General features: G+C 44.6%; 1 protein-coding gene across 1 annotated transcript in view; it reads left to right on the forward strand.

Annotated features, from left to right (window-relative positions):
- Positions 1-13,937, forward strand: part of ARAP2 (ArfGAP with RhoGAP domain, ankyrin repeat and PH domain 2) — a gene marked incomplete at its 5' end in the record, with an annotated part of 127,193 nt that overhangs the window by 27,662 nt on the left and 85,594 nt on the right. Inside the window, 4 exons of the mRNA XM_083368063.1 lie at positions 1,396-1,743; positions 3,332-3,401; positions 7,048-7,168; positions 10,892-11,070. Coding sequence (XP_083224189.1) covers positions 1,396-1,743; positions 3,332-3,401; positions 7,048-7,168; positions 10,892-11,070 — 718 coding nt within the window. The remainder of the gene's footprint in view (positions 1-1,395; positions 1,744-3,331; positions 3,402-7,047; positions 7,169-10,891; positions 11,071-13,937) is intronic.

A 13,937-nucleotide genomic window follows, 5' to 3' on the forward strand; every position in this document is an offset into this window, starting at 1 on the left:
TAATAATAATAATAATAATAATAATAATAATAATAATAATGTTGGAAGGGACCTTGGAGGTCATCTAGTCCAACTGCCTGCATTCACAACTTCTGGAGGCAGGTTATTCTACTGATTAATTTTTCTAACTGTCAGGAAGTTTCTCCTTAGTTCCAGGTTGCTTCTCTCTTTGACTAGTTTCCATCCGTTGCTTCTTCTCCTGCCTTCAGGTGCTTTGGAGAATAGCTTGGCTCCATCTTCTTTGTGGCAGCCCCTGAGATATTGGAACAGTGCTATCATGTCACCCATCGTCCTTCTCTTTGTTAAACTACACATACCCAATTCCAGCAACCGTTCCCTATATGTTTTAGCCTCCAGTCCCCTAATCATCTTTGTTGCTCATCTCTGTACCCTTTCTAGAGTCTCAACATCTTTTTTACATCGTGGTGACCAAAACTGGATGCAGGATTCCAAGTGTGGCCTTACCAAGGCCTTGTAAAGTGGTATTAACACTTCCCATGATCTTGATTCTGTCCCTCTGTTCATGCAGCCTAGCACTGTGTTGGCTTTTTTTTTTATATAATTATAATTCCATTTATATCCCGCCCTTCTCTGTAGACTCAGGGCGGCTTACAAGCTTAGCAGTAGCCTTCATTCTATGTATATGCCTGCTTATTAGGGCTTTCACACACACACACCCCCAAGCGGCATTATTACAAAGTCAGCTTATTGCCCCCAACAATCTGGGTCCTCATTTTACCTACCTGGGAAGGATGGAAGGCTGAGTCAACCTTGAGCCTGGTGAGACTCGAAAGTGCACTAATTGCAGGCAGCTGGTGTTACTTAAGGAGGCATTAGCCCACTGCTCCAGCAAGGCAGCCGCAGCACACGGCTGGCTCCTATTTAAGTCATTGTCCACTAGGACTCCGAGATCCCTCTCACAGTTACTACTTATGAGCAAGGTACCCCCTATACTATACCTGCGCATTTGGGTTTTCTTGCTTAAATGTAGAACCATACTTTTCCCACCACTAAATTTCATTTTGTTAGATAGCGCCCAGTGTTCAAGTCTATCCCGATCTTCCTGTATCTTAAGCCTGTCTTCTGGAGGGTTGGCTAATCCTGCCAGCTTGGTGTCGTCTGCAAATTTGATGAGTTCCCCATGTATCCCCTCATCCAAATCCTCGGTGAAGATGTTGAAGAGCACTGGGCCCAGTTCACCAGCTAATCCTAGAGCTGTGGGTTGGTCAAGAAGGTAGAAAGCAGTGACAGATCCCTTGGGTTTTATCAGCAGGAAAAAATCACACCACACAATCACCAGCATCTCTGTGGAGCCAAACGGGTTGCTAGAAATAACATTATCATTTTTCCCCTCTTATTTTTTTCCCTTTTCTTCTTCTTTCGTTTGGCCACTAGCAATCCAAATCCGAAACCCGCCGAAGATGTCAAAGACTCTGAATTAGCATCCCAAGGAGACCAAAGTCCCTTTCCAAAAAGATTCGTCGGGGAAGCTGAATCTGCTTTATTGAAGGAATGTTCTCGCTACGCTTGGAGAGGAAAATATAAACCTATCAAGGGCCTGGGAGAATTCAAAAGTGGAAGTCTGGATCTGGATGCTAAAGACCAGGTGGCTTCTTCCCCGGCTGTTTGTGATGATGAATTAGTCCCTGGCTGCAAAGACACAATCACACCTTATGCCTGCTTTTACGCTCCGGCAGCAAAGAAGGTTAAAGAAGGTTGGCTGGATAAACTCTCTCCTCAAGGGTAAGCAGCCGAGAAGAATCAATGATCAGATTTTACAGACTATGGAGAGCCAGTTTGGTCTCCTGTTTGAGGCACCGACCTAGAAACTGGGTGACAGGGAGTTCTAGGACCACCTTGGTCAGGAAAGCAGTTTGGGCGATTTTTTTGAGTCAATCATGAGGAAATGGTGAGTTCTAGTCCAGCCTCAGGCATGAAAGCTAGCTAGTTAACCATGGGTCAATCACCAGGAGACGGTGAATTCTAGTATCGCCTTAGGCATGAAAGCAGATTGGGTAATTTTTTGAGTCAATCATGAGGAAATGGTGAGTTCTAGTCCAGCCTCAGGCATGAAAGCTGGCTAGTTAGCTATGGGTCAATCACCAGGAGACGGTGAATTCTAGTATCGCCTTAGGCATGAAAGCAGATTGGGTGATTTTTTGAGTCAATCATGAGGAAATGGTGAGTTCTAGTCCAGCCTTAGGCATGAAAGCTGGCTAGTTAACTATGGGTCAGTGACCAGGAGATGGTGAATTCTAGTGCTGCTTTAGGCATGAAAGCAGCTAAGTGACTTTGGGTCAGACACTAGGAGATGGTGAGTTCTCGTCCAGCCTCAGGCATGAAAGCTGGTTAGTTAGCTATGGGTCAATGACCAGGAGATGGTGAATTCTAGTATGCCTTAGGCATGAAAGCAGCTAAGTGACTTTGGGTCAGACACTAGGAGATGGTGAGTTCTCGTCCAGCCTTAGGCATGAAAGCTGGCTAGTTAACTATGGGTCAGTGACCAGGAGATGGTGAATTCTAGTGCTGCTTTAGGCATGAAAGCAGCTAAGTGACTTTGGGTCAGACACTAGGAGATGGTGAGTTCTAGTCCAGCCTTAGGCATGAAAGCTGGCTAGTTAGCTATGGGTCAATGACCAGGAGATGGTGAATTCTAGTGCTGCTTTAGGCATGAAAGCAGCAGACACTAGGAGATGGTGAGTTGTAGTCCTGCCTTAGTTCTGAAAGCCAGCTGGGGACATTGGCCCAGTCGCTCTTTCTCAGCCCAACTCACCACACAGGGTTGCGGTTGTGGAGGAAATTAGGGGGAAGACATAGGTTGTCGATGTTGAGCTGTTTATAAAATAAATCAAGGATGGGTATAAATCCATCCATAAAAATAAAGTGCAAGTGATTCGTCTGAGTGGTAGGTCTTCCTACCATTTCATGACAAAGTGAATTCAGGGCTGTCAAAAAAAAAAAAAAAAAAAAAAAGAGGAGAGAGATGGGCCAAGACGGCTAGAGAAGACACTTGTTGAAAAAGCTTCAATCCCATGGTTCTGGGCAATACTTCTTTTTTTTTGCACCTCCCTGAATGTATGATGTCGCAACCCCTTCATTGCGAAGGCTGATGAACGAGAGGAACACTTTGGCTATTTTTGCCTTCTGCAGACCTCACTGACTAGACGGGACAGGAAATTTGTCTAGCAGGTCCCCTCCTCCTCCCTCCCTCCCTCCTCCCTCCTTCCCCCTTGTGGTCCTCCTCCTCCTCCTCCCCCCCTCGTCCTCCTTCTCCTCCTCCTCCTCTTCCTCCTCCTCTTTTCAATTTGCTTTTGACTCTCTTCCCATGCAGGAAGCACGTTTTCCAGAAACGCTGGGTGAAGTTTGATGGCGAAAGCATGGCTTACTATCAAAACGACAAGGTAAGTCTGTTCGCATTAAATCAACTCTGAGCAACTTACCAGTGCGGACGTAGCCAGAGGCAACTATTCCAACGTAGGTTTCGGGTAGCAATGTCACTCATGACCCGACCCTCATTCTCCATGGAGGGACGAGGCAGTTATTAGATGGAGACAGTAAGGAATAGGGACTAACCTTAACCTTCCCTCCCTCCCTCCGTTCCTTCCTCCTTTCCCCTCCTCCTCCCTCCCTCCCTTCCTTTCTTCCTCCCTCTCCTCTCCCATCCCCTCCTCCTCCCTTCCTTCCTTCACTCCCTCCCTCCTTTCCTTCCTCCTTTCCCTTCCCTTCCCCTCTCCTCCCCTCCTCTGCCCCTTCCTTCCTTCCTTCCTTCCTCCCTTCCTCCCTCCCTCGCTCCCTCCCTCCCTCCCTTCCTTCCTTCCTTCCTTCCTCCCTCCCTCTCCTCTCCCATCCCCTCCTCCTCCCTTCCTCTGCCCCTTCCTTCCTTCCTTCCTCCCTTCCTCCCTCCCTCCCTCCCTCCCTTCCTTCCTTCCTTCCTTCCTTCCTTCCTCCCCTCCCCTCCCTTCCCCTCTCATCCCCTCCTCTGCCCCTTCCTTCCTTGCTTCCTCCCTTCCTCCCTTCCTCCCTCCCTCCCTTCCTTCCTTCCTTCCTTCCTTCCTTCCTTCCTCCCCTCCCCTCCCTTCCCCTCTCCTCCCCTCCTCTGCCCCTTCCTTCCTTGCTTCCTCCCTTCCTCCCTCCCTCCCTCCCTCCCTTCCTTCCTTCCTTCCTTCCTCCCCTCCCCTCCCTTCCCCTCTCCTCCCCTCCTCTGCCCCTTCCTTCCTTCCTTCCTTCCTTCCCTCCCTCCCTCCCTCCTTTCCTTCCTCCTTTCCCTTCCCTTCCCCTCTCCTCCCCTCCTCTGCCCCTTCCTTCCTTCCTCCCTCCCTCCCTTCCTTCCTTCCTTCCTTCCTCCCCTCCCCTCCCCTCCCCTCTCCTCCCCTACTCTGCCCCTTCCTTCCTTCCTTCCTTCCTCCCTTCCTCCCTCCCTCCCTCCCTTCCTTCCTTCCTCTCCTCTTCCATCCCCTCCTCCTTCCTTCCTTCCTTCCTTCCTTCCTTCCTTGCTTCCTCCCTCCCCTCCCCTCCCCTCCCCTCCTTTCCCCTCTCCTCCCCTCCTCTGCCCCCTTCCTTCCTTCCTTCCTTCCTTCCTTCCTTCCTTCCTTCCTTCCTTCCCTCCCTCCCTTCCACAAAACTACTACTGCAAGCCAGCTGTCTTCTTCCTTGTGTCTACCTAACAACTCCCTTGCTACATTTCAGCACGGAATCGCTTACCCTCCTGTGGCTTATTGAGAAGCTCTCCTTAGCTTTGACTTTGCGCCTCTTTCTTTAAATTACTCCTACGCTTTGCTCACCCCCTGGCCTTCCCGGTGAGGGTATCAAATGCTCATTTCTTTTTTCTTTTCAGACTGAAAGCGACACCGTTTCACTTCTTTCCTTTAAGGAGGGGATTGGAAGGCCGCCTCTGTAGTGAGATAATAAGGGTTCAACCTTGACCAGTCCAAAGCTTTCATTTTCAGATATAAGCTGCTTTAAAAAAAAAAAGAATGGAGGATTTAGGAGCTGGTAAAAGGAAAAGAATGCATCAGTTGTGCTAGTAAATAGACAGTGGCTGCAATACCTTATCTAGTCAGTAGATGCCTGTAGATGCCAGGATATAATTTCTGGATGGGGAAAAAAACCAAAAAAAAAAACAAAAAAAAAAAACCCAGCCATGAATTTTGCAACAGAGTTAGATCATTGTGATGAAATGGGTTGAAATTTCCTCTGTAGCCACTTGATTGCATCTAAAAAAAAGAGAGTGTATCAGAATGTGATTGAATGTAAGCATGCATATCTTGCATGCACATGTTTTTTTAACCAACGAGAAACATTGCAGGCAATATTTTGTGCAACCGTACAAACACCTCCAGGAAATAAAACACTCTCGTACTTGGAATCTTTGTAGCATTTCCTGGTTTCCTGGACTTACACCAGTTCATTTACTGTCCATTCAAATTTACAACATCGCTGAAAAAATGGAGTGGAGTGGAGTAGAGTAGAGTAGAGTAGAGTAGAGTAGAGTAGAGTAGAGTAGAGTAGAGTAGAGTAGAGTAGAGTAGAACAGAACAGAACAGAACAGAACAGAACAGAACAGAACAGAACAGAATAGAATAGAATAGAATAGAATAGAATAGAATAGTGGAATGAAGAATAGAATAGAGTAGAGTAGACAGATTGTAGAATAGAATAGAATAGAATAGAATAGAATAGAATAGAATGAATATAGGAATGAAGAATAGAATAGAATAGAATAGAATAGAATAGAATAGAATAGAATAGAATAGAATAGAATAGAATAGAATAGAATAATGAAAGAATGGAAAATAGAATAGAATAGAATAGAATAGAATAGAATAGAATAGAATAGAATAGAATAGAATAGAATAGAATAGACAGATTGTAGAATTAGAATAGAATAGAAGTAGAATAGAAAAGCATTAGAATAGAATAGAATAGAATAGAATAGAATAGAATAGAATAGAATAGAATAGAATAGAATAGAATAGAATAGAATAGAATAGAATAGAATAGAATAATGAAATGAAGAATAGAATAGAATAGAATAGAATAATGAAATGAAGAATAGAATAGAATAGAATAGAATAGACAGATTGTAGAATTAGAATAGAATAGAAGTAGAATAGAATAGCATTAGAATAGAATAAGAATAGAATAGAATAGAATAGAATAGAATAGAATAGAATAGAATAGAATAGAATAGAATAGAATAATGAAAGAATGGAAAATAGAATAGAATAGAATAGAATAGAATAGAATAGAATAGAATAGAATAGAATAGAATAGAATAGAATAGACAGATTGTAGAATTAGAATAGAATAGAAGTAGAATAGAATAGCATTAGAATAGAATAAGAATAGAATAGAATAGAATAGAATAGAATAGAATAGAATAGAATAGAATAGAATAGAATAGAATAGAATAGAATAGAATAGAATAGAATAGAATAATGGAGTAGGACAGGGCAGAACAGAACAGAACAGAATAGAATTAAATAAAATAGAAAAAATATTTTATTGGCCAAGTGTGATTGAATACACAAGGAATTTGTCTCCAGTGCAGAAGTTCTAAGCATACTTACAAACCAACAGAATAATAATAATCATAACATGATACTAATAAGTGGAGGCAGTAGCGAAGACAAGAAGGACAATAATAATAATAATAATAATAATACAGTCACACCACATGGGTCGATATCCTTAGACATAAGACAATACCGTGAGGATTAGGTGTTCAGCAGAGTGATGGCACAAGACGAAAAAAAAGCAAAAACCCTGTCCCTGCATCTAGATGTCCCAACAAAGATGGAAATATCACCCCAAAAACGAAATTAAAGGAGACCAACCTTGGTGTATGTGTGTGTGTGGGGGGGGAGGGGACAGTGGGTCTGCTTGCAAAAACCGAAGACCGGTTATCCTACGCGACAGAAAAGCTTCTTTTTGTTCAGCCAATCAGAGGCGGAATTTGCAGTAGCTTGTCTAGCAATGGGCAAGCCTTTGCGTTTTGTCGAAGGGACCCTTGTCTGCGAACTAGCTTTTCTCTTATTTTTGATGTAGGACGTCTACTCCAAAGGCCTCATTCTCCTCTCCGCGATAGCTACTGTCCGGATGCACGGAGACAACAAGTTTGAGGTGGTGACGCCGCACAGAATCTTCGTCTTCAGGGCCGAAAAGGAAGGTGAGGCTCATTCCCGGCCAGGCTGGGTGGGGATGATGGTCTTCGCGGGTCCTTCGGTTGGGCTGGAACAACCGAGCAGCGGAAGGGTAGTTGCCTCCAGAAGTGGTGGGTTCTTCAACGCTGGGCGTTTTTTGATTAGAGATTGGACCACCATTTGTCTGAAACGGTGCAGGACTGGAAGACCTCCGGGGGTCCCAAATTCAGGGTCTCTGGATGACTCCGGGGACAGAAAAAGCAGAAGCTTTTGGAACTGTACAGCAAGGGATTGAAATTTTCAACCACAGCAACCAGAGGAATAAACGAGGAGAATTGTGTTGTGATTCAGGGTCAGCCTGTGGGTTCGGCAGTTGGGTCGGACGACTCAGAGGAGGAGGGGGGTGTTGAAGACCTTGCTGAGGGGGTTGAAGATCTTGCTGATGATAGCCCTCAGCCAGGCCCCTCCCACTTGGTCACCACGGAGACCCAGCTGTGTGAGCCTGACAGTGTGGATGAAGATGACCCACAGCTGGCCCTGTTCAAGGACGCCCGACGCAGGAGGCAGTCAATTAGGAGTAAACAGAGGAAGGCAATGGGGCTTCTCGGAAGGAGGCAGAGAGAAGCCACGCCCTGAACTCTATATAAGGGGAATGTCTGGGAGGGCTGGTTTGCTGAAGGCAACCACTCGGATGGTTCATGTTTCTTTAAGCTTCTGTTTCTTGGTTCGTGTCTTGTTTGTTTTTGTTGCAATAAATTTGGCAAGCGTATTCCAGCCTCTTGCCGTTTGTGGAGGGGTTGTCCCTGCCTTTTCTGCAGGGCCGGTAGCAGGCTGGTACAGAACAAATTGTATAAATGGGTTTCCTTTAATAGAGATGTCTGTGTTTTCTTTAATACTGCAAAACTGACATTTTCTCCTGCTTGAGCAGAGGGCTGGACTAGAAGACCTCCAAGGTCCCTTCCAACTCGGTTAGCTATATTCTATTTTGTACTAAAATAGATTCTGACGGGTGGATATCATCACCCAGAAAAAAAACAAACCTGAGATAATGGAGGAGCTTGTGTACCTTGTAGGATAAAATCATGCACCAAGACCAAAATAGCTGCATTTTCAAGGACTTTTATGTCACAGTATTAAGTGGCCCTACTTTAGCACTTACTAGCACCACTTAAAGCTGTGGTATTGGCCATCTGCTGCAAACCCGTCTTCGGTGTGAAGCTGATAAAGAGTAATGAGAAGTTGCTGGCTTGAATTTAAGGATCAAAGAAAAGCCGATTTAGGATTCCAGACCACTTTCGCCCAAACAAATACACAGATCCACTCACTGATCAGAAAGGAAGGCGACATTATTCCTACCCCGTCAACACAGGTAGCGCTCGAATTACGACCTCATTTTAGCCTGAAACTTCCATTGCTAAGCGAGACATTTCTTAAGTGAATTTTGACCCGTTTTACGACATATCTTCCCACAGTTGCTAAGGGAGCCCCTGCGGTTGTTAAGTGAGTAACTCGGTCGTTCAGTGAATCCGGCTTGCCCATTGACTTTGCTGGCCAGAAGGTTGCGAAAGGGGGGGTCACGTGACCCCGCGGGACACTGAGGCCGTCGTAAATATGAGTCAAGGGTCTGAATTTTGATCACGTGACCGGGGGGGGGCAATGCTGCAACGGTTGTTAAGTGTGAAAACGGTCGTAAGTCCCTTTTTTCAGGACCGTTGTAACTTTGAACGGTCACTAAATGAATTGTTGTAAGTCGGGGACTACCTGTAATTTATTTTTTAGATGGGATCTGTCTAGAGAAAAGAAGAACCAGCCAATATCTCAGGGGTTGCCCCAAAGAAGAGGGAGTCAAGCTATTCTCCAAAGGGCCTGAAGGAAGGACAAGAAGCAACGGATGGAAGCTAATCAAGGGGAGAAGCAACCTAGAACTAAGGAGAAATTTCCTGACAGTGAGAACAGTTAATCAGTGGAACTACCTGCCTCCAGAAGCTGCGAATGCTCCAACACTGGAAGTTTTTAAGAAGAGACTGGACAGCCATTTGTCTGAAATGGCATAGGGTCTACTGCTTGAGCAGGGGGTTGGACTAGAAGACTTCCAAGGTCCCTCCCAGCTTTATTCTGATTGATTGATTAGTCTGCAACTTGCAAAAGTTCATTTAGTGACTCTTTGAAGTTACAACGGCACTGAAAAAAGTGACTTATGACCGTCTTTCACACTTAGGACCATTGCAACATCCTTGTGGTCAGGTGATCAAAATTCGGACGCTTGGCCACCGGTTCATATTTACACCGGGGTCACGTGATTCCTTTTTTAACCATCGGAGGAGCAAAGCCAGTGGGGGAAGACAGATTCACAATGACTTGACAACTGCAGCGATTCACAAGAAAAGTCGTAAAACGTCGCAAAAAACCCCCCACTTCACAAATGTCTCACTTAGGAACAGAAAAGTTGGGCTCAATTGCGGTTGAAAGCCGAGGACTTCCCTGTATTATGAACGCTGCCCCTGCCTGTCTTGATAGGAAGCCATGAAGTATAGAACTAGAACGACAGCTGTGACAACGTTACCTATATGTATTTAAATAAGGGTGTGCGTCAACACTGCTAACATCTAAATGTTGGAGATGTGGTAGTTTAGAAGCTACGTATTTTCACATGTGGTGGACTTGTAGAAATATAAAAGCTTTTTGGATCAAAATTTGGTGGAACATTCAAAAGATTTTTAAGAGAAAGATAAAGTTTTCTCCGCAATTGTTTTTATTGGGTATTGTGGTAGATTGTGATGTTAAATAAACTAACTTGATGTTGAATATGGTAACGGCAGCACGGTTACTGGTGGGACAATATTGGAAGAAGGATAGTTTGCCCACTATAGAAGAATGGGTGTTTAAAGTTTCGAATCTTGCAGAAATGTCTAAGATTTCTGCTTATTTGAAAGATCATTCACAGGAAAGATATATTTCAGTTTGGAGGAGATGGATAAATTATATTCAGAACAAATATGGGACTAAAAAGTTCCATTTAGCTTATGAGTAGATTTTTGTTATTTGTACTTTGTTTGTAGTTATGTTAAAGGGAGTTAAAGCACATTATGAATTTGGTTAATTGTATATTATGCATAATTTTTATTTAGAATATGATTATTGTAACTATAATCCTGTATTTAGCTCTGGGAAGTGGGGGGGAAGTGGGTGGGTTTGGGGTGGGGGGGATTTGGGGATATATTGTAAAATTTTGTTTTTTGTAAAACTCTTTAATAAAAAAAACACTCCTAACATCGGAGATGTTACCATTTTACTTCTTATGTTTTACTCTTAGAATTAGAGTTAGAATTAGATGATGCTGGGGGGGGAGAGGAGAAATGTGCATGAGAGTTTAGCTAGACATAACAACACTGAACCTAGTGTGAGAACCAAGGTTATTGAAATAAGAAATGATAAGAATTGGCAGGTTGGAGAACTGGAGGGGATGCCTGCATTTCAAACTAATTGGAGAATGTGATTTATGACTGTTAGTCAGAGGAGGGAATTGTGCTTTGATACTGTGTGCTCAGGGGAGGGGAATCCAGATTTTGGCGTTGACTATGCTAGTGCCGATGGTATGCTATTTGAATAAAGATTCTTTAAGGTAAACAATGCCTTGAAGTTCTTTGAAGAGCTTCATCTGTCTGAACCATGACATTGTGTATGTGTGGGTGGGTGGTGGTCTGCCTGGATGCCCAGCATGGTGACATTTTTGTGTGTTTATTTTTTAGAAGAACGAAACAACTGGGTAACCACCATCTTCACCGCTCTGCGCTCCCTCCCGGCAATTTCTCGAGCGAGGACAGCCGTTCCTCCCGAGAAAAGCGGCTATCTAGAATTGAAAGGCTACAAAGCCAAAATCTTCACCCTGCTACAAGGGAACAGCGTGTGGATTTGCAAGAACAATCAGGTGAACCTCTGCAATTTTCTTTTTTTTTTCTTTTTTTCCTGACGGCACAGAATTTGAAGTGATGAGGAAAATTATGACTGATCATGTATAAGAGCCTTGGTGGAGCAGTGGGCTAATGCCTCCTTAAGTAACACCAGCTGCCTGCAATTAGTGCAGGTTCGAGTCCCACCAGGCTCAAGGTTGACTCAGCCTTCCATCCTTGCGAGGTAGGTAAAATGAGGACCCAGATTGTTGGGGGCAATTAAGCTGACTTTGTAATAATGCCGCTTGGGTGTGTGTGTGTGAAAGCCCTAATAAGCAGGCATATACATAGAATGAAGGCTACTGCTAAGCTTGTAAGCCGCCCTGAGTCTTCGGAGAAGGGCGGGATATAAATGGGATTAAAATAAATAAATAAATAAATAAATAAATAAATAAATATTTACAAAAATGACACTGGGGTAACAGAATGTTGAAATGTGGATCCTTCAGCCCGTGGTTTTGAGCAAATGATTATAGCCATAGAGTGATACGACAAGTGCTTGGGAACACATCCTAGGTAGATGAAACTGATGGACTATTTGTGTGTGTGTGTGTGTGTGTGTGTATACACATACTTAGGTACATGCATAAATGTACAGTACGTACAGTATATAAGTACATCCACCCACCTGTAGACACCACAATATATATCTCGGATTGGCACAAAGGTTAGTTTTCAAAACGGTTAACCTGTATGGGGAGGTCTTCTCCTTAGATCAAAGGGATGTGAGAAAAAAGACACGCAAGAGTTTTCTTTCTTGACTTGTCTCTCTCTATATATATATACATATATAGCGTAGCCTTGCAGTTCAGGTGTGTTGAACAGTGTTGTGTTTTTGTGTTCTTTGGGTCTTTTTTCGTGTTGGTTGGTATTTGCCACCCAAAAATTGCAAGTTGGATTGCCTTGTAAAAGGAAGGAAGGAAGGGAGGGAGGGAGGGAGGAAGGGAGGAATGAATGAATCTAGATATATGAGAGGAAGGGAGGGAGGAAGGAAGGAAGGAAGGAAGGGAGGGAGGGAGGGAGGGAGGGAGGGAGGAATGAATGAATCTAGATATATGAGAGGAAGGGAGGGAGGAAGGAAGGAAGGAAGGAAGGGAGGGAGGGAGGGAGGGAGGGAGGGAGGGAGGGAGGAATGAATCTAGATATATGAGAGGAACGGAGGGAGGGAGGAAGGAAGGAAGGAAGGGAGGGAGGGAGGGAGGGAGGGAGGGAGGAAGGGAGGAATGAATGAATCTAGATATATGAGAGGAAGGGAGGGAGGAAGGAAGGAAGGAAGGAAGGGAGGGAGGGAGGGAGGGAGGGAGGGAGGAATGAATGAATGAATCTAGATATATGAGAGGAACGGAGGGAGGGAGGGAGGAAGGAAGGAAGGAAGGGAGGGAGGGAGGGAGGGGCAAGAAGAAAAGGACACAACATGGCATTCTGCACTTGATGATCTAAGAGAAGCCAGCAACATTGTTGCCATCTTCAAGATAGGCCCGCTACGTGCAATTGAGGCACACAACGGGAAGAGGCACGACTACTAGAAGAAAAATGACAAAGCTTAATCAATTACAGAGAATTGGAAGTACTATTCAGGTGAATTCAGACCTAATTGCCTGCAATTTTTGAAAAAATGGGATGATTCAGAGAAGAAAGACTTTGGATGGAGAGGCATAAACTCAATAAGGCCTGAAGAAGCTGCTTTGGTGACGCACATGGCAGTGAGACAAATACATTCATTTTGTGAAGAGCGGAGAACAAGGCTGCTGTTGATGAACCGGGGACCGTAGAGTGGACGGATCCACGCAGGACATGTCTTCATCAAGTGCGGAAGAGACGTTCGCCAATTTAGGTAGCTCTTTTCGTCTTCAGCCTCGTTGATTAGCTGACCTTGGATGATCTCAGGAAGTTGAAGGAAGGCCGGGCCTGTTTAGAACTTGGAAAAAACATCACACAGGAAGCCAACCGCTGTCTGCTGGACTCAGTGATGGGATTCAGCTGGTTCTCACCCGTTCGGCAGAACCGGTAGCTAAATTTTGCTGAGTTCGGAGAACCGGCTGAATGCACACTGCTTCTGGAAGTCCAGTCTAGGCCTTCCTGCTCTGCCTCCTCCTCCTCCTCCTCCTCACAAATCCAATTCCCTTCTAGCACTGATGATGTTACCTAGTTAGGGTCGTGAAACGTCTGCAAGAAAACAAGCAAGTTCAGAGAGCACAAAGGACCCCACAGTCCTTTCCTCCTCCTCCTTCTCCTTCTCCTTCTCCTTCTCCTTCTCCTTCTCCTTCTCCTTCTCCTCCTTCTCCTCCTCCTCCTCCTCCTCCTCCTCCTCCTCCTCCTCCTCCTCCTCCTCCTCCTCCCCACAAATCCCATTCCCTTCTAGCACTGAAGATGTTTCCTAGTTGGGTCATGAAATGTCTGCAAGAAAACCACCCAGCTCAGAGAGCACCAAGGACCCCACAGTTTGTAGCCCTGAGCTACAAATACTCTCCTTCATTGATAGCAACTGGGGTTGTTGTAAATAACCAAGGTTAAATGCCCAGTGCAACTATTGTCTTGGGGCTTGTCAGAAGGGCAAGGCTGGATGGAAGGATTGCTTTCATGGACTTGTGATTCTATTATCTTTCCTTTATTGCTGGCTGTTAAGCAAATGTCAGTCACTGATATTGACTCTTCAGACATCTGAATATAAATGAGCTGAGCCGGGAGGGACATAATACGATCACAATTGCTGGAGTCTATTGGCTAGCCGCGTGTGAAATTCTGAATAAGCCCTGCTTAATTATTACAGTGTTCAGCCGCTTGGAAAGCCAAGCAGAGCTAGGCAGAAAAATACTCTCCTTGTGCAAAAAATAAAAAATAAAAA

The sequence above is a fragment of the Vipera ursinii genome (assembly GCF_947247035.1).
Source record: "Vipera ursinii genome assembly, chromosome: 7".
Taxonomy (NCBI): domain Eukaryota; kingdom Metazoa; phylum Chordata; class Lepidosauria; order Squamata; family Viperidae; genus Vipera; species Vipera ursinii.